Genomic DNA, 26338 nt, shown 5'->3' on the forward strand with positions numbered 1-26338 from the left:
CATACTACTGTGCAAAGCAAGGAGTGTATGTATTGCCAATGCCTATATTTTACTTTCAAGGATTTTGTCAATATAAGCACAAATCATTCAGAAATCACTATTACACCTATTACTAGTATAATAGCTAGTCCCCTTCTGAATGTATTTTATAAATTACTTGCAGTATCATGATATGATGTTGAAAGATGCCCTTTGTTTCACTTTTAACAAAACCAGATAAATAGAAGAGCATTATGTACCTGGTAGTGGTAACTGAACTAATATACCACTGACTCTTGGGTCCATATTCAATTGATCAGTTATGTCCAAAAGCTCTTCCTGAGAAACATCCTTCGGTTTTAGAATGAGCTCACTGTAAATACCTAGAAGAAAAACAGGCAGAGAAGGTCACTTGACTAACTGAATATGGTTTTTCATCAATAGTGTCTAACACAGTGTGGGACTGTTTCTACTGCAATGAAAGGTTCTGATGTTCCATGCATCACCAGGAAGGATTGTTCCAATAGTACAAGTGTTTTCTCTTGATTCACATGCATTCTTTGACCTGGAATGCCAGGTGACAATTTGTTCTTGTTTGAGATAAGCTACTGTTAGTAGATTTGAAGAGAATAAAAATATCGCTACCACACAACTATTAGGCCGAGTTTAACAGAGTGAACAAGCCAGGTTTATTATTTAATTAAAGCAAATATAATGAAAGCAGGCCTTTTAGATGTAAACTATTCTTTGCATATCTTGCCATAGAATATAAAACACACTGAATTAACCCTACAAGAAATTGGAAGAAAAAATCATATGAAATTAACATAAAGCTTTGGTAACTGAATAATCTTTAATAATAACACATGCAATTCAAATGGCACTTATTTGATCATTATCATTCATAATTATCACAATTTGAAGTAAAAACAGAAAACATATTTAGTAGTAATTACAACTAAAACACATACCCACCTACAGCAGAGGCAGCTCTTATCTTATTCCTGACATATGTATGGCTTGCTGGGTTATCTCCCACTAAAATTATACTGAGGTGAGGTCTTCTGTTTCCAAGGGAAACCCATGATTCCACACCTCGCTGTATTTCTTTCTGGATACGCTTGGCCATTTCAGTTCCTGATATAATAATGGCTTCATGTCTGTGGAAAGCAAAACAATAAATGTAATACTTAAAAGAAAATAAGAAATATTCAACTGTGCAAATTTAAGGTACAAAAATCAACAAAACCACCATGATTCTCCAAGCACCCAAAGTTTGATTTTTTTTTTCAATTATAGTGACACCTACTCTTCAGGTTCATAAATATTTTATAATTTTGTGAAGGATTGCAACTCTGTTATTTAGTTCTACAGTATAATCTATCTGCTGTAGAATGAATGTGCATGTCTCTTCAAAATTCATATGTTGAAATCCTAACCCCAAATGTTATGATATTAGGAGGCAAGTCCTTTGGGTGGTGATTATACCATGAGGATAGAGCCCTCATAAGTGACATTAGTGTTCTTTTAAGAAATTTCAGAGATCTCCCTTGTGCCTTCTGCTATGTGAGTACATAGCAAGAAGACAGCTATCTATTAACCAAAAAGTAGGCCCACACCAGACACTGAACCTTCTGGTGTATTGACCTTGGACCTCCCAGTCTACAGAACTATGAGAAATAAATTTCTGTTTTTGTATAAGCCAACCAGTCTATGGTATTGTTATAGCAGCTCAAATAGACTAAGATGCTAACTACAGTGTACATTTCTTCACAACTTTCACTTATGTACTACATATATATATAAAACATATATATTATACACACATATGCATACATATGCATATACATATACACACATTTATGTATTCATATAAATTATCAAACCACATACCCAAAATCCGGACTATAATATTGCATAAATTTAAAGTTCTGCTATTTTTTCTAAAGAGGCAGATCAGTACAGCCTAGTTAAAACTGGTAACCATCTTGAAGACTGGACTCCACTGTGTATACACGTAGCCCCACAATCTTGCGACCCTAAGGTGAAATCAGTTCGTTTTTGGTTAGCATATCCTACAAAAGACGCTGAAGTCATAAGCTTTATACTACACAACTCTTATAACTTACTCAAAGAAAAATGTTATTCCATGGCCCCAGGCATGGCCCCGGACAACAGCTGTGAGTCTTGCCACGCTTGTCACTGATTATGGTGGGGATCAGGTCAGTAAACAGATAGTTCAGTACCTCCCCGATGCAATGGCATCATTTCTAATGGAATAAGTTTCCACAGAAGGTTACTTCCTGGCAGTTTATATGTATTTCAGAAGGTAAGAAGTGCTATATTTTGATAGATGATATAAACTATCTCCGGAAAGGCACAAAGAAATACTTCCCAGAAAGGCTTTTCTGCTCTCCATGACCTCAAACTTGAAAGTGGTGAGTTACATTGCTCTTACTGTGTGTTTATTTTTTAAAGGTATCTGATAAAGTAGAAGGTGGTCCCTTCTTCCTTCTGCCCCTGTCCTTTCACTATTGAACGGCCTGGTGAAAACATGATCACAACAAAAAACAACAAATGTAGGTCAATAAATGTTACGAAAAAGAAGAAAAGGAGAAAGAGTAGGACGCAGAAGAGAAAGAGGAGGAGGAAAGGAAGCCTTATAAACCTTAATTCTTTGTGGTACCTGTACACTTTTAATTTTCTAATGAGGGCAGGTGCTATAAATATCCAACAAGCAGATTTCAAGACCCCACAACCTCATCTACAATTCAGAATTCCTGGGGGTAGGGGTAAAACCTGGAAATCTGCACATCTAATAATTTCCTACATGTGGTTCTTGTGTATGACCATGTTTGAAAACCACTTTAGTTTAACACAAAAGTGTATTTTAATAACAATCATAATTTATGAGTAAATAACTGAGCAAATTGGATAGACAATACAATCACAACTAGACATTCTAAGTAAACTCTACTTTTGATTCTAATTTTGTCTACTCTTAAAATTTTAATAGCTTTCAAGACATGATGTCATGATAAATTCAATATATCAATCTTGTTCTGCTGTCTCATTTCTGTGTTATTCAGTATAATTGCTGTAAAATAAACTGGACATATTTAACGTGTACAAGTTTTAATATATGTATATGCCTGAGAAATCACTATAGTCAAGAAAATGAACGTGTCTATCATTCCCAAAACTTTCCAGGTGCACCTTTAAAATTTTGCCATTTCACCTGTCTCTGCCAGATTCCACTCCTCAATTCACCATTCCAGGCAACAATCAATCTCTTTTGTTCATTATATATGAGTTTGTATTATCAAGAATTTTATAAAAATTGAATCAAATACTATATACTCTTTTTTGGCCAGCTAATTCCACTCAGCATAATTATTTTTTAATTCACGTAGTTGCATGTTTGAATGGTTCATTTCTTTTTTATCGCTGAGTAGTATTACACTGTATGGATATACCAATATTTGTTTATCCATTCAATGGTAATTATTAACAGATATTTGGGTTCTTTCCAGTTTTTGATCATGACAAATACAGCTGTAATTTTATAACACATATGTTTTAATATATTTTTTGTGGGGGGTCAGAGTCTCAATCTATCACCCAGGTTGGAGTTCGGTGGCAAGATCTCAGCTCACTACAACCTCCGCCTCCTGGGTTCAAATAATTCTGATGCCTCAGCCTCCCGAGTAGCTGGAATTACAGGCATATGCCATCATGCCTAACTTTTGTATATTTAGTAGAGATGGGGTTTCGCTATGTGGGCCAGGCTGGCCTTGAACTCCTGGCCACAAGTGATCTGCCCCTCTCAGCCTCCCAAAACACTGGGATTACAGGTGTGAGCCACCATTCCTGGCTGCTTTAATTTCTTTTGAGCAAATATCTCAAAGTAGAATGGCAAGGTCATATTGTAAGTGTATGTTGAAATATGTTAAAAACTGTTAGACCATGTTACAAAGACACTGTATGACTTTGTGTTCCTTCAAACAGTACATGAGTTCTGGTTGCTCCATATACTTGTCATCACTTAAGATGGTCAGGTTTTAAAATTGTTGACATTTTAGTGGACATATGGTGGTATGTCATTGTGCTTTAAATTTACATTCCCTTAATGAATACTGATGTTGAAGATCTTGTCATATGCTTATTTGCCATCTGTGATCTTCTTTGGTAAATTAAATAATTAAATCTTTTGCCCATTGTTTAGTAGGTTGTTTCCTATTTTGAATGTTTGAAGTTCTTTGTATATCCTAGATTCAAGTCCTTTATCAGATATGGGGTTTGAAATATTGTCTCCCAGTCTGCACTTTGCCTTTCTATCCTCTTGTGTTTTTAGAACAGTTCTTAATTTTAAAGTACTCCAATTTATTAATTTTTCCTTTTATGGACCATGCTTTTAGTGTTGTATAAAAGAAATATTTGCCTAACTCGAGGTCACAAAGGTTTTCTCCAGTGTTTTCTTCTAGATTTTATGGGCCTAAGTCATACATTCAGTTTATGATTTATGTCTATTTTTAGTTTGATGAGAATTTGTATGAGGATATTGCCAAATGTTTTTTATGTCTATTGAGATGATCATATGTTTTTCTCGAGTGTTAGTCTGTTAATATGGTAACTGAATAATATTCAAATGTTAAACCAACCTTGCATTCCTGGGATACATCCCACTTGGTTATTATGTATCTATCCTTTCCAGATTATCATGGATTTCATCTGAAATTTTGTTAAAATTGTTGCATAAAAGTGCGTAAGAGGTCTTTGTAGTTTTCTTTTCTTATAATGTTATCAAGTAGCTTTGATACCAGGATGATGCTGGCTTCATAGAATGAGTTAGGAAGAATTCTATCCTCTTCAAATTTCCAGAAGAGTGTGTAAAGAATTGGCATTTTTTTCTCCCTTAAATGTTTGGTATGATTCACCCATTAAGCTATCTGATTCTGGAGTTTTCTTTCTGGGAAGGTTTAAACCTACAAACTTAAATTCCTTAATATAGAGGGCTATTCAGGTTAGCTATTATTTCTTGAGTGATCTTTTGTAGTTTCTGCTTTGTACCTTCCTACACTTTGTGTGTAATTATAGATAAATCAAGTTAAAATAAAATAAAACTTTTGAGGTCTTTATTTTTCAAAGTAAAGTAACAAACTTTTTTCACTGTTTCCTATGAATTTCTGGTGATGACATTTTATGAATTCATTTAAGCAGCCTTTTGGCACTAAGAAAACAAGGACCTTGTATATTAGCAAATACTAAGTACTGCAGACACAGCAACAAATTCCAGCACAACTCATTTATAAGTAATAACAAAAAAAAAACTTTCCATAAATCAATTTGTGTCAGGAATATTTTCTTAGGGTAGAACACTATTATAGAAGCAGATTTATCTGTTAAGAAACTAGAAATCACCTAACACGGTAAGGAATATACATTTTATTTTAAAATATAAAAACATCTGAACTCTGTCTTGCATTTTATAGCATGTGAGTAGTGATGCTACTGCTGACATTATTGATTCACTCACTATTAAACAAAATAATTTGTTCACAGGCCACTGGGAAGCTGGCAATCACTGAATATAATCCAGGCTAATTATGACCTAGACAGTAACCTGCATGACCTGGAGAGTGTCAGAGAAGACCAGTAGCATAAACGGATTCCCAGACTCCAAAGAGACACCTTTATACAGATTAAACTTAACTGTACCATGTATACTCATGTCTAAGACTGTTCAGGGTTTACTTTAAATTATAGCACTGAGGTGCTAAGTCAGCTTGCTAACTAATTATAGCAGACGTGATACAGCCTGGCTAGCTGGTGTTTATGGGTAAATTAGGAGTTAGGTTTCTGAGCATTTTTAGTAGCAACTGGCCCCTCCAGCTGACTCCATCAGTCACTGTAGAACTCAGCAAGCCTAGCTCCGTAGGAGTCACTATAAGAAGAAAAATGAAGCAACCTCAAATTAATGCAGGTCCAATGGGAGAGTGCCTGTATCAGTCCATGTGCTGGAAGAACTGGTCAACTCATACATTCTCATTACTTTAGCACATAAACAAATTAGATTTTCAACATGAAAATTCTTGAAAAGCTAAATAGGTTAAACATCAGCAACAATTCAAATGTTCAGCCACTGAATAATACATTTCCTAAAATTTCTCTCTGGCTTGTCTTGATCTCCTCTAATCCATTTTCCATACTGCAGCCAGAGTGATTGTTTTCTAATTCAATTACATCATCTCCCTGGTTAAAACTCCTCTCCACATGCTAATTGTTTATTCACTTAATAAACACATGTTGAAAGCCTCCTATTCACTGAAAACTATTTTAGGCACTGGGCATATAAATAATAGGGCGCAAAACCATTACCTACTTTTATGGAAACAATATTCTAGTTGAAGAAGATATAAGCATATTGAAAAACAACAGGTATTTAATATATCATGTGTGACATGAGGCAGAGAAACAACTTATCTGAGGGCCAGAGTTATTTTATATGGGTGGGTTAAGGTATCACTTCTCTGATAAATCAGGTAACATGTGGGCAGAAATGAAGGAAATGAAATAAGTCATGTAGATTTCTGGGAGAAAAGCATTCTAAGCCAAGGGAAGTGGACAGCAAGTATGGAGGCCTTTAGCAAGGAGCATACCTGAAATATTTGAGAAATAGCAACAAGTCAATGGTTGCAGTGGAAAGAACAAGTGAACTGGGATAAGACATGAAGTCAGAGAAGGAGCGGGACATCAGATTACATAAGGCCCTGCAGGCCTTTGAAAGGATGTTGGCTTTTACTGTGAGACAGGAAGCCATTCAGAGATTTTGACGTGACTTTCATTTTTAAAATAACTGGTGAAAATATGGAGGATAGACTCTATGAGATCAAGTGGAGAAATGGAGACTCCAGCTAAGAAGCTAGTATAGTATAACAGGCAAGGGATGATGGGGAGTTAGGCAAAGGGGTAGCCTTGGAGGAGCTAAGTAGTCTGATTCTGAATCTATTTTGAGAGTGGAACCATTGGGAGTTACTGAGATTGGGTGTAGGATATGAAAAAAAGAAAAACAGAAGGCAAACATGACTCCAACATTTTTGACATGAGAAATTGGGAAAATTAACTAAAATCCAAATTCCCTATGGGTTACAAAGTTCTGCATAAGCTACTTTAGCCTCATTGCTAAAGAACACTATGCTTAGTGAGTCGCATACTACACACCAGTCATATTTTAATTCATGAACTGCACCATGTTCTCTCTGGGCCTTCACATATAATTTTCCCTCTGCCTGAAACTCCTTCTTCTCTTTCTCACCTCTCCAACCACTTTTCCAAGTCTGTCCCACACATTGCTCAAGTCTCAGCTCGTAAAACACTCTGGTAATGTTTTCCGAACCCTGTACCCTGGGACTCTGCTATGAGCTCCCACAGTACCTTGTTTTTACCCTTTTGAAGTATTTTAAATCATTGATATTGTCTAGTTGTCTGTGTTCTCTGGATAGGCAGCCTGTAGCTCTCCATTTCTTTATGTCAATTGTTACTTTATTTTGTTCTTTTTGTGGTGCCATGTTTCCCTAATGGCTCATAATCTTTGTGGCCTTTCATTGGTGTCTATCACTTGAAGAAGTAGGCATCTATTCCAGTCTTTATAAGCTGGCTTCAGTAGGGAAAGCCTTTCACAGTCAGTGGGTCTAGAGATTCTTGATGGGCCATCCGGCATGGTCCATGGGTGGGCTTGTTGCTAAATCCCTTGGATTGGTTGGCAGGTGATGCCTAGGTCAGCAGGTGGTGGGTCTAATACTTCAACTCACAGGGGGCTAATCTGGTGTGTGGGTCCACTGGGATGGGCTGTCATTTGGGTATATAGGAGCAGTCCTGGAGCCTGGGCCTGCAAACACAGACCTGAAGCCTAGGTTCAAAGGGACCATCCCGGCACTGGGGTAGGTCTTGAGGCTGAGCCCATGGGGACCAGCCTGGCACTGGAATGGTCCTGGTCCCAAGTCTGTAGGGACTTGGCTGGCACAGGGTCCCCTGGAATGGGCCTGGTGCCTAGATCTGCAGGGGAAGACCTCGTACCTGGAACCATGGGGTTGGGTCCCGAGTTTGGGTCCCTGGGGACAGGCTTGGACCTGAATTTATGGAGGCTGACCTGGTACTGGGGCAGGCTTAGAGTGCGGGTCCATGAGTTTCTACCTGATGCCTAAGTCTGCAGTGGCTAAGCTGGAATCCTAGGATGCTGCCCCGGCATTAGTGCAGGCCTAGAGCCTGGGTCTGCAAGGAGTAGCCTACAGGCTGTGTCTGTGGGGGCTGGCCTAGCACTGGGATGGGCAACACTGGTTGCATTTTTTTCAAAAGTTGTTGGAAACTATTAAGCAACATATTCAACAAATAGACTAAATGGGGGTAAGGACACCTTCAGATTTAAAGTTTTTATTGAATTGTAATCAGTGAAACCAAAGCTTACAAACAGAAACGTTATCTCTTCAAAAAGAAGGGAAGAAGTAAACCAGTTTAAAAAATGATAGCTCAAACAATGCACAAGTAATTTTAATTTCTGTCCTTACGAGAAGAGACACAGAGACCCATACACACAGAAGGGAAGTGAAGACAGAGAGGGAAGACAACCATTTGACAACAGAGGCAAAAGCAAAGACTGGAGTTATGCAGCTGCAAACTCCTTAGGAACACGAAGGGCTGCTGGCAATAACCAGAAGCTAGTCGACAGAGCATGGGCCTACAGATACTTTGATTTCAGACTTCCAGCCTCCAGAAGTGTGAAAACAGATTTCTGCTGTTTCAAGCCAGCTAGTTTGTGGAACTTTGTGTACAGTAGAATTAGTAAATAAATACATCTATAATGGTAATTAATAGTTCAATGTCTGAAAAGAATCTTCTAATGGAGCTCATATTTTTTACTGAATAAAATTTCATTGAATAAATTACTATTTTGCAAAATGTTGGAATATAATTGAGAAAAACTTTAATTTTCCCATATCTAAATATGGCAAACTAGTTTTAAAACCGTACACAAAAACAACTTATTTGATGACTTTTATGTAGGTATTTGTCAAAGAAAAGTACTTTGAAAAGATACACCAAGATAGCACCTTTGAAAATATTTAGGCTAAAATATCTTCCCATTTCAATGTGCAAAACGTAGAATTAAGACTGTTCCATTTAGCAATTTATGTGTGCTTCAGCATCTATAGAGACAGTACTTTTAAAACTAAAATAACCATTGTCTAAAGCAAAGACTCTATTTGCAACTGTTAAGAAAACTGCAGAAAATTTAATTTTAAAATTAAGCATAAGGGCCGGGCCTAGTGGCTCATGCCTGTAATTCCAGCACTTTGGGAGGCCGAGGCGGGGCAGATCATGAGGTCAGGAGTTCAAGACCAGCCTGACTAATATGGTGAAACCCTGTCTCTACTAAAAATACAAAAATTAGCTGGGCGTGGTGGCGCACGCCTGTAGTCCCAGCTACTCAGGATGCTGAGGCAGGAGAATTGCTTGAACCCAGGAGGCGGAGGTTGCAGTGAGCCGAGATCACGCCACTGCACTCCAGCCTGGGTGACAGAGAAAGACTGCATCTCAAAAATAATAATAATAATAAAGCATAAGATCTTATTAACTTTTTTCAGAAAATTATCAGTATCAAGGTGTTAAAAGATACAGCTAAGAAATTGATTCAAGTAAGTGAATATGCACCAGGAATAATTATTCATGCTGAATATTCATGTAATATAAATTTTTATTTTAGCATATAAGGACATAAATTATCTCTTAAAATGTTAATTTTGAAAATGGTTTGAAACTATAAGTTCATTAATATATTTGTAAGCCAATAAATATTCCAGATATATAATTTTCATTACATTCATGCCCCTTTTTACTCTAAAAAATGTGCTAGTTTGGTCAACAAATTATATAGTGACCTTGACATATCAAAACAAAATCCATTTGACCCCTTAGATATTATTTACATGATGTGCCCTGTCATTACTTGCTCAGGTGGTTTCCCACAAAGGCAGAAACGACCTTCCCCCAAAGGCTGCAAGAAAAGGAGCCCTGCCTACTGCTGGGCTAGCCATGAAATATGGCTTCATCAGGAGGCAAAAATTAAAGAAGGGAGGTGGCAGCTAGTGAGCAGCAGGGCAGCACTATGTAGTACAAATTACTCACCTGAAATCAGAAGTCCTGAGCATCAGAGCTCTGGGTCACCATTAGTAGCAATAATAAAGTTAGGCAAGCAACTTAGCTTCTCTCAACGGCATGCAATTTCTTCATCTACTTAATAGGAATACTCTCTTGTTGACCTTACATTACATAAGAGGATTTAGCTAAAAGTTCATTGGCTGGTTTGCAAAAGTGGCTCTCTCTGCTAGTTTCTGCTAAATAACAGATGGAAACATATTTCGATAACCAGAAACATTATGAGGCAGAAAGTCTTCAGCACTTAGTGCTGTTTCCATGGGCTTGTTTACTTGTACTTCCAGAAAATAAACTAACCACCTTATCTATGCTTGTTAGAATCAAATGATGTATTTAATAAACTAGAGCAAAGTAACAAAGGGGGGGGATTATTTCTATGTATCAAAATACTCTTCCACAAAAAAGTAGCATAACAACAAATAAAACTTAGTCAAGATCAATAGTTTATTTAATTTGTATACTTGAAAAATCTACATCTTTATAATTCGTATACTTGAAATATCTACATCTTAGTTTCAATCTCATCTTTATTCACAACTTCAACTAGAGCTGCAATGAACCATTTTATCTCTATAAAGATGAAAAATCCTAATACAATGACTGACAATTCCAAGCTCTACCCAGGACCTAACATACAGTTTAATTGCTTTACACCTTAGGGCATATCTTTGGTATTTTGAGTTTGCACAAGAGAAATGAAACCCCCCAAAAACGGCAAAATTCCATAGGGAATAAAACCAATCACCAGTATAGGGAGTCTTTTGAGGTATCTTGTTAAAATAAATGTATACCTATGTTACGTTTATGGCCTCTTTAAAAAAAATTCGTTTCATACCCCAAGTACCATATTCACATCTGGAAGTAATTTTACTAGAAATTACATTTGCAAATCAATAAAAAGTAAAATAACTTATTTTCATTAAATATGACTCTTCTTGATACTCAGTTTTTTAATTAGTTAACTTTCTGACTCTGTACTACTTAAACAATATCCATTCATTTTCAAACGAACTTTGTCAGAAAGAACCTTAGATGCTAAGCTTTGTGCCACAAAAGCTCTTGGCCTGTTTGCTGAAACCTGTGGACTCTTTCCCAGAACAATCCCTTTAAACATTCAATATAAAATACAAAGTACAAGGAAAACCAATTTTACTGAAATACTATCAAATGCTTTTTTTAAAAAGTATTAAATAACAGAATCTAGTGGTAGGTCTAACTACCATAACAAAATAGTGATGTGCAGATGATGTTTTGTGGTATCTGCCTCAACTTCGTGATACTGAAGTATTTGTAAATTATATTAGCAAGTCACATGTACTAATGATATTATGTATTTGTTGCCAACACTGACAATGGAAAAAAGAAAAGCTAAATTTATTAGAAGTTAGTCACCTCCAATCCAAGTTTATGAATCCCCTGAATTCTATCCATAAGGTCCTAGGTTAAGAACATCTCAAACTGAGGGAATCTAACAAAATAATTTGTAAAATATACATGCAAATTAGCTTTCGAGATTCACAAAAGTTCTATGAGATTTAATATTAATAAATGTTTCAAAAAGAAGAAAAAGCAAAAGTGAGATAAGTCAATAATTATAAACTGCCTGTAGAGAAGAACACTGGAAAGATGATGTGGGTTCAGGCCTTGTCTTCACCATGTATTTACTGTGTCAACTTGGACAAGTTTAATTTCTTTAAGCCTCAATTTCTCAATCTGTTAACTGGAAATAGATAGTGTCTATCTACCTCCTTTAGTTGTTGTGAGGATGGAAGGACATACTGTATGTGCAAAATCTCAGCAAAGTGCTTAACATCAAGAGCTCCTTAGATATTAAGAAAAATGTCTTTTTCAACAATACAACTGAATTCCTTAAAAGCATGATGGCATTCATTGCAGTTCCAGTTAATTACAAACAGCAAAAAAAAAAAAAAAAAAAAGTGGGGAGAGAACATCTGTTGCAAACTATACTCACGCCCTCACTTTAGAATTATGAATCTTTAGATCTTTAGATAGTCTTTGGATCTAGGAACACTCTAATGAGCCTAATTATAGAAACCTACATAGAGTTCAGATGATGAAGTGAACAAACCTGGTTGGTATGATGTTGACAAGAACATGACCTCAATCTGAGAGTAAATTATTACATATTTTCCAAGAACTAGACATTAAAAAACAGCAAGATGGTTAGGTAAGTTAGGGCCAATTGATTTAATATAACATGATGCAGTCATTGAAATGTTAATAAAAACAATAGCAACACAGAAACCACTTATGATGTAACCTTAAGTGGAGCAGCTGGCTAAGCCTTCTTGGATAATACCCTGCCCTGAATTCTTTAACACTACTGTTAATTTAGGTTCAGATTGTGTTCTATTCTGACCATAAAGTTTTCTACCTTGCATGTACAATGTCTTCTCAAATCCCAAGTGAATTTCTTAACAGCAAATATCACTTATTACTAATCATTTCTTTAATTTAGCATACTCATTTACAGCTCAAATTTCACCCAAGCTCCTCTCTTAAACCTCCCTCCACAACTTAATTATCTCTAAGCCAAAGCGTAATTTCACAAGTTCCGTGGGATTCCTTGAAAGAGTATGTGCCCATGGAAAGATCATCTGGTGTTGCTCCTTTCTGCTGTTTTCATCCTCCCATCAGAGTACTAATATGAAAGAATAACAACTTCAAGGCATTTGAACAACAAAGATTTGGGTCATTAAATAAATTGCCAAATTATTAGTAAGATCATGATTAACTAACGAGATCTAAAATTACTACTAGTCCCTCTTTTTCATCTACTGATCCATTTTAGTCAAAAATCTTGATTGTGGAAATATTAGAACACACTATTTCTAAACAGCTGGAACAAAGAAAACTTATGAGACCAAATGTTGAAATATTTAGTTTTTGAATTTAAAATGACATAAGAATTTCTTGGAAATCAAAATTGTAGCCAGATGGCTATTATATCTCATTTTCAGTAGAACAGGTATAGCAGGAAGATAGGAACACCACCACATTATCAAATTTGCCAACTAAATAGAAGATGATTTTGAGAAACAGCCTTTCCTAGTCATTAGAAGAGACAGAAATACAGAGTAAGTAGTAGAGGGAAGAGTCTGAAAAAAAATGAACATTGTTACTGATAAAGTGTGTCTTTTTTAATTATTAAACTTAACTACCCATGGTAAAAGACATGAATACTTAAATAAAACAAATAAGTATCTTTTACTAGGTCCAAAAATGTAGATTTTTTAAAAATGTGGTCTAGCTGCAAAAATTATAAAGCCAATGCCAGTGCGACAAAGAGAAAGGTGAAACTTCCAAAAGACCTGTAGGCAGTACACAGTTTTTTTTAAAGCTAAAAGAATAGGATGAGGAGAAAAAAGAGAATCTACCAAATTAACGATCTGAGGATTCACTGAGCAACAGGATAAACATGGAATGCTTGAGATATCCATTTAGTTAATTAAAATAAGTAGTTCAGGTAGAATAAGCCAAAGCGGGGTTTGTGAAAGTGCCCATATTGCAGGATACCTACAAATCTGCTTTGAGCATGGCAAGGTCTATAACCTTCCCACCCAAATGGGATGGGCTGCTACCAGGCTTCTCACACTGAAAAGCACTGCGCACAAACTCAGGTGATGACTTTTAACCAAGGACATTTTGATTTGTAAACTGCTCACACACCACAACAAAATGGGAAGAATTTAGTTACAAAGACTTTTTTTTTCATTTTTAACCTTTTGCCTGGATAGTTAATTCATTTCAAGAAACAATAAGCTGCAACAAGAAGGGCTTATTTACTACTTTAACATTAATTTCCTCCAATTAATAAGACCTAAATTCTCATGCATAAACAGGAAAACAAATTCATTGCAAATTTTAAAGGAAAACTCATTGAGAGGAAAATGTTAAATGATACTTCAAAATACGGTAACTTCCAAACTCCATCAAACATTATTTATTGAAATTCTACTTAAAAAAATTCTCCACTAAAAAGCATTGTAAATATTCCATTATTATAGGTATGTGGCCAAAATATGAAAAAATAATCAAAGATACTTTTTCAATTAAGGCTCTACATAGCTCAGAAATCGTGACAAATCTGTTAATTTAAAACAGTCAATATCACTGGGATAAGAGTTTATCAAACTTAAAGGCAATTTTCAGTGAGAGTAACACTAAGGTGTAAATTTCATGGCAAAAGAAATGATGTCAGACTTAAATCACATTAACTATGAAGAACTAGACAACTAATGTGTGTCTATATATATAAAAAAGATGACTGTGGATGGGGACAAGTGGGGAGGCAGACAGTGGCAACCTCTGGAAGATGGAATCTCTTCTCTCTGCTGGTCCTAGAAGAGAAAAGAGACACCAATAAGCATCAACACACTGTCCGAATTCCTCCCCACCCGAGACCCACAAGTCCACAGGTGTTTCTCAACCTTGGGGCCAACCTCACCTTCGGAGATGGTATTCAGTACAAAGAGGGCGTCAAAACCCCTGCCTTATCTTAACTTGCCTAGTGCCGTCTTTAAAAAATAAAAACTATCAAAATATATTACTTATTTTTATAATTATAATACGCATCAAGGGGAATTGAAAGCAGCCGGGCTGAAATTAGTAACTGTTATCGTCCACGGGGATAATAGCTTTCCAAAACCTTTGCACTCAACTATCTTAAATTATAAGGAGGTCATTACGTATTACTTAAAAGTTCTGAATTCTACATGAGTTGAGGGGGTGTGTGTGTGTGTGTGTGTGTACAAAGCAAGTGGCTACAACCAAATTTTGGGGTTGTAACTGTTGTTTGTAATGACTTCCATTCAATGTATGCAGGTCATGGAGAAGATGGGGAGATGGAGTTGTTTACAGCAAGCTGACAAAGGGAAATTAATCAAGTTGTACTATTTGAAACAAGTTATCCTCACCCTGAAAAGCACCCCTAAAACAACTGAAATTCAAAAAATAATAATACAAACAAGTAATTTAGAGTGACGACAAATAACTCCCTCAATTCTTTAATACAAATAGAATTCTACAGAATCTGCTTTTCCTAGGTAGTAGAGCTAGCTGGTAGTTCCAAACTAAGTGGCACATTCTTACCCACCCTACTACAGCTTACACAACTCTGATTCAGTTATTTTCTCACATATCCTTGTGGAGGACCTAGTCACTAGAAACTATGTCCGAAGCAAACGCTATAGGAAGTAATTTTTAAATTCAGCCACTCAAGACTAAGATCTAAATGTACACAATAGGGAGCTAATTGATTTAAATTAAATAAACAGTGTGTTTATCATTGCTTTTTTCTCGGGATTGTGCTGGGCACTGGGGGATACAAAAACTCGAGTGAGATACAATCTTCGGACATAAAATAGCAATGAAAGCGCATTTCTGGAAGCCCTGAAAGTCTGAAAACAGAGGTTCTTCTGGACTCACAGGCTCTGGGTCAAGAAGATATATTTTCATCTTGTTAAGACGGATTTTGCAAGTAAAACAAGCAAAGTAGAAGACAGAAGAGTGCGTACCCTTTTGTATTTGCATGGTTCTTCCCCAGCAACCAAGTCCCAAGAGATGTAATGAATCTAAGTCTCATCACCTGACAGAGGTTTAGGGACAGCCATACATGAAAAGACTGAGAAATCTGCATTGATACCTGGTTTTGTGAAACCATAAATAATTTTAGGGTTGGAAAAGACCTCGACAAAACCATTAACAAAGGAATTCAGAAACGCAAACATTAGTAAGTCATCTGGACAACGTCTACTCCTTTATTTACGAAACACTAAAATAACCAAAGCAAAAACAAATGTTTAGCCAAAGCCGACCACGTGTTTTTACGGTACCTTTTCTTAGTGCCTCAAATGTCTTCCTAAATCAACTGCACCTGCTGCAAAGATGGCACATTCTGGTGCGAGAGCCCAGAGCGGAGCACGGTTTCGTTCCCCGAGCTGAGGTATCCGCGAATTGACCGCGCGACCCGCAAAGCCACCTCATAGCCAACGCGGTCCTCCACCCAGCCCGCCGCCGCGCGGCCGCCCACAAGCCTTGGGCCCCACGCGCGCTATCGCCGCCCGCGCCCCCGCCGCCCTCCCACCGCCAGCGGCTCTGCAACCGGCGCCGGCAGCCCTCGTACCTCACACTGCTGCTCCGAAAGCCGCGGAACTCGCTCCCGGGCTCTCCCGGTGCCCTTACGGAGGGTGCTGTGCTTCTGTCCAGCGCCGTCACTCGGCCGAGGCGGCCCCGGAGCAGCAAGAAGCCGCGTACCGGCACCGTCATGGCCGCGGATTCCCGGTTTCCGGACCGGGGCTCCACCTCCCGCGGCTCCAGTCCTCGCGGCTGGAGGCCCGGCTCCGCCCTCACTCGGCCTGGCGGGGCAGCAAGTAGCGCTGCCAGCCAGGTTCCGGCAGATACGCAGAGAGGGGTCAAGAGCAGTTCCCAGGGCCGGGGACGGAACTGACGGGGCGCCGGGTCCGCAGGGGGCGGGGCCAGGATCCAAGCCCCGGGCCAGCTGAGGATGTGGAGGCTTGCGTGTGGCCTGGCGACTCCGCTCCGCACCCAGAGCACACACAGCTGGCATTCCCATACCGACGGCACAGAGAAGGTCTCCAAACTAATCACTTTAGGCAGCACGCCCCACTTTCCACCAAGCCAGAGATCCTGCCCAGCAGTGTCCGTGACTACGTGGAATTGGATTTAAAGCAGGAAAGAATAGGTTCATTGTGTCCCACTCCCTTTGTGAGATTCCTTGGAAGCTGGAGAAAAGAACAAAGGTGTGTGGAGAAGGAGCAAAACCTGGCTGAACAAGGAAGGTCTGGACTTTAGGATTTCTATACTTCTACTTTATCATCTCCACTTTTGGAAGGAAATATTGACCAATATCTGTCTTTTCCGGAGTTTATGATCAAGTCGATGCAGGCTAAGAACCCTGCATTGTGTGGTGAGCTTGTGTGGTGAGGAAGCAAAATATCTGCTCCCTCTGGAAAAGTAAAACATTAGACTGTCCTTTCATTGTGCAAATTAAAGCAGACACACAAAAAACAGTCACAGATAAAACCAGCTGCAAAGTTAACAGGAAACAACTTTTCTCCCAAGGTCAGGCTGCTGCTGTTGAGTCAGAACAACCTCTTTCATAGCTGCACTTTTACTGAGAAAAAAATTTTTTTTTTAAATCATAGACTGTCAGAAAGTTTTCTCTTTAAAATCATATCAACAAGAATGGGATACCCTACTCTTGCCTGGCTGATCTAAATCCATTTAACACAAATAAGCAGCCTAGAAGAAAATACAGGAAAAAAATCTAGGTGGCTTTGGGTTTGGCAAGGAGACTTTAGATACAACACCTAAATCACAATTCATAAAAGAAAAAACAATTTAAACTTCTGCCATGCAAAAGACACTTTTAAGATAAAGAAACAAATCACATACTGGGAGAAAATATTTGCAAAACATTTTTGCAAGGGCTTACACCCAAAGTGTACAAAGAACTCTTGAAACTCAACAATTTTAAAAAAAGATAAAAGGAAAACAAGCAAGTCAGTTAAAAGTGAGCGAAAGATCTGAAAACACCCAGCAAAGCAGATATTCAGAGGTCAAAAGAAAAGGAAAAACGTTCAATATCTTTTATCATTAAGGAAATACAAATTAAAACAACAATGAGATACCACTACACTCACATTAGAACGGCTGAAGTCCAAAAAACTGGTAATACCAAATGCTAGTAAGGATGTGCAGCAACAGGAACTTTCATTCATTGTTGGTGAATAAAAAATGGTTCAGTCACTTTGGAAGACAGTGTGGCAGATTCTTACAAAGTTAAATATCATTTAACCATGCAATCCAGCAACCATGTTCTTATATATTTACCCAATTGATTTTAAAACATGTCTGCAATAAACCATCATATGAATGTTTATAGCATCTTTATTCATATTCTCCAGAAACCAAGATGTTCTTAAAGAAGCAATAGATAAACAAATCGTGGAATATCCATACAATGCGATGTTATTCATCAATCAAAAGGAGCAAGCTACCAAGCCATAAAAAGACATGGATGAACCTTAAATACATACTGATAAGTGAAGGAAGGTTGTCTGAAAAGGCTACATACTGCATGATTTTTATTGTATGTCATTCTACAAAAGGCAAAATTATAGAGACAGTTAAAAGATCAGTGGTTGCCAAAGGTTCAGAGGATAGGGCAGAGATTTGAGTAGTGTAGCACAGAGGGTTTTTAGGACCGTACGACTATTTTATATGATACTGTAATGTTAGACACATGACACTATGCATTTGTCAAAACCTACAGAACTTTACAACACAAAGAGGGAAACAATGTATACCATATTAAAAAATACTATTCACATTGGAAAATTATGTTTTCTGCAGTGTTACCAGAATCAGGGCTCTGTTTATTCTCCGTAAGACTTGCATAGAAAAATAAGCTATTATATTTTGTTTGTATGTTCTAAATACATACAAACATTTTACACATTTTATCTAGATGTGTAAAAGTGTTTTTTAAAAAATCACATGGAATGGCTTTTTCAATACTAAAAAGTGGAGGGACATTTGCTTAAACAAATATTTCAAAAAGTAATATGTACATCATCCAGAAAATTATTTGTGGTAAGGAAATATTCTTCACTCCCGTTGCATTTCTCAGACAAAGTGGTGAATCCGTGCTGCCTCCTATTTTGTCAACAAAGATACTATTTACCCTTTACATTTTTGTATCAATATATTTTGAAAATCTAATGTTCTTTATTGCAGACATTCATTTGTTAACAGATTTGTTTGTTTTTAACGTTTTACCTAAAATTTGACATGCTTTCAGAACAGATTTGCCTCTTTATTTAACATTGTAGAAATGTAATTAACAAATAATTCTCACTACACAATTAAGAATAGACATTCTTTTATGATATCTTCCAAATTTTATCAGTTAGCAAAACTTAATACACTAATTAAAATATTTCTACATATGATGAGAATGTTTACAATTTAAAGTTTTGAACTTGTTTTGGATGTGATTATAGGTACAAAAATCGTGTAACACTATGCTCATGCTAAGAACCGATATAACAAAATTACTGAAATAAATGTGCTGTGAAGAATGGAAAAAAATATGTTATTTAGCAGGTTGGTGGTTACCAGGAAGGAATGAAGGTTGTGAGAAGAGAATCTAACTGCATTACACTTATATGAAACAATCTCACTGGAAAGGCTAGGGAAAAGGTGCCGACCTAAATAACTTTGGAATTGCAAGGTTAAAAATCTAACAATAGAAGAAACTGCACATAGGCGCTGTGCTCTAGTTAATAAAGTTGTTGATTTACATTACCAATTCTGACATGGCTATACATGTATACTGCAATTAAACAGTTATTTAAATGGAAGTGGATGATAGGAGCCAGGTTCCTCATTTTTGAAGTGGCTATATACAGATAAGCAATGAGAGGAGGATGTAATCCTTATGATAATAGATTAGAGTTGGGAACATCAGTTTTAGCTTAATATAAATACGGATGGTTACGTATAGAAATATTTATGGATGTATGAATATTCAGGAGTTAGTTTACCTATATATATATATTTATTTGCTTTGCCAGCTGAGAATGCCTAAAACAACACCTGAAAGCAATAAGCACATCTTCAGCCTAGATATTGGTTTCTAGTGTCATTCTACAATAACAGGAACCAGGACTCCTTGGAAAAATGGCTGATTCTAGGCTCAGGAAATATATTAGATGATCCTAGAGCATCGTGTAATTCTGGAAGGTAAGGAACTCAAATAAATCCCACATTGATGGGGATGTGTCAGGGACAGGAGCCAACTGAAAGAGTTCCTAATGTCCAAAGATGGAACAATTTGAGTAGCAAAATATTGTAGTATTGGATTATAACCCAAAGTATAAAATTAATAGCCATGAGCCCACACTCATATAAATAAATATGTGATTGAATAAATAAATAAATGGGGGAAAGAAGAAACATGATGCAGAATTCCTACAGTTTCTGTAGATACTCCACTCTGAAGGAGGAGTAGAATTCTTCACTTCTTAAATGGGAACTGATCATAGTGACTTTCTTTCAGAGTTCAGTTTAGAAAATGAGAGTAACTTGCCTGTGGAGAAACCTGACAAACACTACCTCAGACAGTGATGAGGATTAACATCAACACTGACACATCATACTGATAGGATGGATACTTGATATAATGTGATGAGAATTGTACTTTACCTCTGCAGTCTTCCTGCAAAACCCATAACCCCAGTCTGGTAATGAGAAAAACAATTAAACAAATCCCAATAGAGGGACATCCTACAATATACCTGAAGAATATGTCTCAAAACCATAAAGATAATCAAAAACAAGGAAAGTCTAAGGAACTGTCAGAAGCAAGAAGAACCTAGAAAACCATGACAACTAAATATAATGTGCTATCTTGGATTGGATCCTGGAACAGATGAATGGCTTTACATAAAAACGAAGATCTGAATAAAGTATAGACTTTTGTTAATAGTAATGTATAAATATTGATTCATTATATTGTATAATGTATGTATTGATGTATCCTGCTTGTCACTAGCTGCTCTTAAAGAAGTTTGTGCTTCAGGAACAGAAAACCAAACACTGCAAGTTCTCATTCATAAGTGGGATTGAACAATCAGAACACATGGATACAGGGAGGGGAACATCATACACTGGGGCCTGTCAATGGGTGGTGATAAGGGGTGGGAGAGCATTAGAACAAATACCTAATGCATGCAGGGCTTAAAACCTAGATGGCGGATTGACAGGTGCAGCAAACTACCATGGCACATGTATACCTATATAACAAACCTGCATGTTCTGCATATGTATCCCAGAACTTAAAGTAAAAAAAAAGAAAAAAAAAGAAAAAAAAATATTGTGCTTGTCTATCAAACAAAATTTTCCATGAGCTCTTCCAAATGATATTTTCTGTAAGGGAATTCTCAATAAAAATATAAACAACTTTACAGCATATGTTTTTTAAAAACCTGATATTTATATAAATTATTAAAACTGATTCATAAAGTAGAAAACCAAAACAGACAGAAATGGAAAAGAAGCTATGAATCAAAAATAACTATAAAGCTTCCTAAAGCAGAGTTTTTTTATGCCCTCAAAGTATAATTCATACTTAAAAATCTTTCCAAATCATAGAGAAAGAATTTCCCAAGTATTATATTCAAACCCGATTTAAAGGAATACAGAAAAAGAAAACTATTGAACAATATAACTGATAAATGTAATTATTAAGATATTAAAGAAAACATTGTTGATATAATTTGATGTCATTATAAAACAAAAGACTACCACAACTAAATGATAATACAAAGACAGGTTAATTAGGATAATATTGGAAATATGTCAGTTAATATATCACATAAATATGGAAAATAAAAGAGTATTTGATAAAATTCAATAACCTTTCCTAATAACACTTAATAAACTAGATATAAAAATATTTCATATCAACAGCCAATAGCATTCCTAACAATCAACCTGTAGAGACATTCCAATAAAAATCTGGAAAACCTATGAAGTAAACATTAAGACTCTGATGAGTAATGTATGCAAAGACTTGAATTAATAGAAAGCCCCAAGATGCTTAATATTGTAAATATGTCACCTTTCACTAAAATAATCTATTAATCCAATACCCAATAAAATATTTCAGTTTTTAGTCAAATGGGGGAATATTTAATATAATAATAACAGCATATGTTTCCCAGAATTTTCTTTGTGCCAAGGCTGTGCCGAACACTTTTCAGAAGTTATTCTTTTACCCCTCATCACAATGAAGATATGAGGAACCAGGTAAAATAGGCTGGATTACTTGCTAAGACCTACAGCTACCAAGTGATAAAAGTGAAGTTCAAGTCCCAGGTAGTGTGAAACCAGTGCCCACACTTCTAACTGCAGTGCTTTTCTAAATCTAATGTTCTTCTGGAAAAGTTGGCATGCTATATCGTTAAGATACAGAGAACTCATCCAAGTGTCTGCATTTTAGTCATTTATACAATCTTCTGTAAGTATAAAATTGATTTTTGATTTAAATCTATGTAATAAGGAGAAAACAATTTTTAATTTTCAAATGACTGGTGGATTCTATTGAAAAATTGATTACCAAGTTTTATTTCATGATTATCAATTAATGTGACTACCAATTTCATATTTTAATAACTTATTGATAATTTATTTGTGGTCTTATAATGCCATTAACTACATAAAAAGTGCACCTGGTTTAGAATATAATGTTCACTATATATACTGTATGTGTCTATATACATGTCAATATATAATCAATGTTACAATGATTGTCTTTTTTCTAATTCCTCTGCTCAACTTATTAAAGACTAAGAATGATGTAAAGAACTCAATTTTTCTTTATTTTTTTATCACATATTATATCATTATTTCATCAGTGAATATGAGAAGATGATTGTAACAGATTCCATATAGTTTATCTATTATCATTATATAATGGTCTTCTTTATTTTGTTAAGGCTTCTTGTTTTCCATGGTAATTGTTAGACATTACTACTCCTATCCTTGCTTAGTTTTAATATGAAAAGTCTCACATGTATTTTCTATATATATATATATACACACACACACACACGTATACATATACATAGGTATACCTGTATCTTTTTACATTTAAATTTTGTTTCATTTTGTTTTGATGTGTGTCATTTAAAACAACATATGTTAATTTTTTTAAGTTATTGGATAATGTTTGGAGCAGAAAATAATATGCATATAATATATATGTATTGACTTTCGATTGCTGTTATAACAAATTATCACAAATTTAGTGGTTTAAATAATACAAACTTGGCCAGGCGCGGTGGCTCACGCCTGTAATCCCAGAACTTTGGGAGGCCGAGGCAGGTGGATCACCTGAGGTCGGGAGTTTGAGACCAGCCTGACCAACATAGAGAAACCCCGTCTCTACTAAGAAATACAAAATTAGCCGGGCATGGTGGCACATGCCTGTAATCCCAGCTACTCAGGAGGCTAAGGCAGGAGAATCACTTGAACCCAGGAAGTGGAAGTTGCAGTGAGCCGAGATCGCACCATTGCACTCCAGCCTGGGCAACAAGAGTGAAACTCTGTTCAAAACAAACAAACAAACAAACAAAAACTTATGGTGTTACATTTCTTTAAGTTAGAAGTGTGGTGTGGGTCTCACAGGGCTATAGTCAATTAGGGTTGTATTCCTTCTGGAGCCTCTAAGGAGAATCCATCTCCTTCCTTTTTGCATCTTCTATAGACAACCTACCTACTTCCTTTGGCTTGTTGGCACCCTTCCCCCATCTTTAAAGCCAACAATGTCGAAATCCCTCTCTTACTCTTCTTCCATTATTTCTCTCTTTTTCTCTCTCTCTCTCTTTTACTTACTACAGCCAGGAGACGGTCTCTATTCTAAAGGCCTCATGATTTGATTGAGCCCACTAGGTTAATTCAAGAAAATCTCCATATCTCAAAAGTTACAAACTATAATCACATCTGTAAAAGTACCATTTGTCATGTAAGGTGATATATTCACAAGTTTCGAAACCTAGGATATAAACTCTTTTTTTGGGGGGGAGCACTATTCTACCTACCACAACACACAACACCCTTGCAAATTATGAAGCATAACAACAAGAAGAATATTCCTGAGCCTACCACCCAATGTAAGAATTAAAACTTAAGACCTTTCCGATCTCAATAAATAAATCCATCTTTCATATCCCAAATTTTTTTTTTTTTTTTTTTTTTTTTGAGATGGAGTCTCGCTCTGTCGCCCAGGCTGGAGTGCAGTGGCCAGATCTCAACTCACTGCAAGCTCCGCCTCCCAGGTTTACACCATTCTCCTGCCTCAGCCTCCCGAGTAGCTGGGACTACAGGCGCCCGCCACCTCGCCTGCTAGTTTTTTGTATTTTTTTAGTAGAGACGGGGTTTCACCGTGTTAGCCAGGATGGTCTCGATCTCTTGACCTCGTGATCCGCCCGTCTCGGCCTCCCAAAGTGCTGGGATTACAGGCTTGAGCCACCGCGCCCGGCCCCAAATTTTTTTAATCAGAAGTAATCATTGTCTTGAATTTTGTAGTTTAATCCTTTGCTTTAAAAATAATTTAATCACAAATACATCTTTTAACAACATAATGCTCAGTCTTGCTTGGTTTTTGTTATTTGAGCTTTAAGATATGATATTGAGCTGGATGCAGTCTTCAAGCACTTGTTTTTTTCCCTTTTACTCTGTGTTTCCAAAACATATTCATTTTGTTGCATGTAGCTATAATTCATTCATTTTTTCTGCTAAATGTTATTAAATTGGGGGCATTATTTTTTCACCAGCCTATCAACAAATGTCTGAGTTTGTGTTAGGCAGAATCTAGGAGGAAACAGAAACCACCGTAGGTACTTCAAATAAAAGAAATGTAATATAGGGATTTAATTATGTAGATAATGGAAGAACTTAGAAGCCAAAAAGGATACAAAATAACCCAACAGCAGGAAAGCACTAAAACTGCTAAATCTGGTGAGACAACTGGATGGAGCAGGTGACACTGTCAGAACTGAGAAGATAAAACTATCTAATGAGAGCTGGAATCATGGCAAAGTCTTCCTTGCAGGACCTGGAACTATCTAAGCAATGATGGACAGAGAAAGCTACGTCCACAAGGGAGACAGCAGAAAGATAAGAAGAAAAATACACTGGGCTTCCCCTTCTCCCACGCTCCAATATTTGGCTACTGTTTCCCATTGGTCAAACCTACCAGGAAACCAAAAAGCAAAGAGGCCTAAGAAATATAGTCTTTTGGGACACAGAAAAGACTCGGTAAGGGAAAGGCAATGGGATTAATCTAAATGTAAACAAGCCAGATCCAGTGAGTTCTCCAGTTATTTATGACAGTAAAAATAAAAATGTGGCCATGAGCATTCATGTATATGACTCTTGATGCACTTATGCAAGAGTTTCTCTGTAAGTAGATTTGTAGGGTCATAAGATATGTTCATACTCAATTTTAAAAGTTAGTAGCACTCTCCTAAAATTCATGTGGAATATTAAGGGACTATAATGCCAGCACTTTGGGAGGCTGAGGTGGGTGAATCACTTGAGCCCAAGAATTTGAAACCCTATCTCTACAAAAAATACAAAAATTGGCTGGGTATGGTGGCATGGTAGTCCCAGCTACTGGGGAGGTTGAGACAGGAGAATCACTCGAGCCTGGGAGGTAGAGGTTGCAGTGAGCAGAAACCATGCCACTGCGCTCCAGTCTGTGCGACAGAGCAAAACTCTGTCTAAATAAATAAAATGTGTGGGAAAAGGCAATAAAAAGTGGGGGGGAAAACAAATAGCCAAAACTATCATGAAAAGAACAATGTTGGAGGTCTCACACTTCCTGATTTCAAACTTATCAGAAAGCTACCCTAGACAAAACAGAGTGGCACTGGCATAGAAGCTGACATATAGACCAAAGAGCTTAAAAATAAACCTTTGCATATATGATTAATTGATTTTTGACATGGTGCCAATATCATTTGATGGGGAAAAGATAGTCTTTTCAATAAATAGTGTTAGGAAAACTGGATATCCATAACCAAAAGAATGAAGTTGGACCCTTATACCATACAAAAATCAACTTAAAATGGATCAAAGAAATGGATTACAAGAAACTTCTGTGCAGCAGAGGACATGATCAACAGAGTGAAAAGGCAACCAAGAGAACAGGAGAAAATATTAACAAATTATATATTTGATAAATGGTTAATATTCAGAATATATTAAAAAGAAAACTTTTATAGCTCAACAGAAAACAACTCAATTAAAATTGGGCAAAGGACTTACACTGACATTTTTCCAAATGGCCAATAAAACAAGATGCTGAACATCACTAATTATTAAGGGAATGCAAATCCAAATTGCAATATGATACCACCTCAGGTCCGTTAGGATAGCTATTATAAAAACAAACAAACAAACAGAAAACAACAAGTGTTGGGAGCATGTGGAGAAATTGGAAAGATAAGATTGAGGCAGACAACCAGATTTTTCACCATCTTGGATTCCCTGGCAGGAGACATATCCCTGAGTTAACCTGCAGGAAGCATTATAA

The 26338-nt window shown here is 36.7% G+C and overlaps 1 protein-coding gene across 16 annotated transcripts in view; it reads right to left on the minus strand.

Moving 5' to 3' along the window:
• The window catches only part of MTHFD2L (methylenetetrahydrofolate dehydrogenase (NADP+ dependent) 2 like), a 186423-nt gene that overhangs the window by 130707 nt on the left and 29378 nt on the right, over positions 1-26338 (minus strand). For 9 of the 16 annotated variants that reach the window (XR_001490778.4, XR_010586853.1, XR_012434867.1 and 6 more), the window contains exons 1-3: positions 16337-16500; positions 955-1139; positions 240-362 (exon numbers count right to left, since the gene is read on the minus strand). Coding sequence is in view for 12 of the 16 variants with exons in the window: in XM_045392490.2 (XP_045248425.1) it covers positions 240-362; positions 955-1139; positions 16337-16479 (451 nt within the window). In the remaining 4 variants the exon portion in view is untranslated. Of the gene's footprint in view, positions 1-239; positions 363-950; positions 1140-1872; positions 2019-10617; positions 14553-16046; positions 16250-16336; positions 16501-26338 lie in introns of those variants that run through there. The other 7 variants (XM_074039876.1, XM_074039878.1, XM_045392492.3 and 4 more) reach the window with 6 other exon arrangements.

The sequence above is a fragment of the Macaca fascicularis genome, chromosome 5 (assembly GCF_037993035.2).
Source record: "Macaca fascicularis isolate 582-1 chromosome 5, T2T-MFA8v1.1".
NCBI lineage: Eukaryota > Metazoa > Chordata > Mammalia > Primates > Cercopithecidae > Macaca > Macaca fascicularis.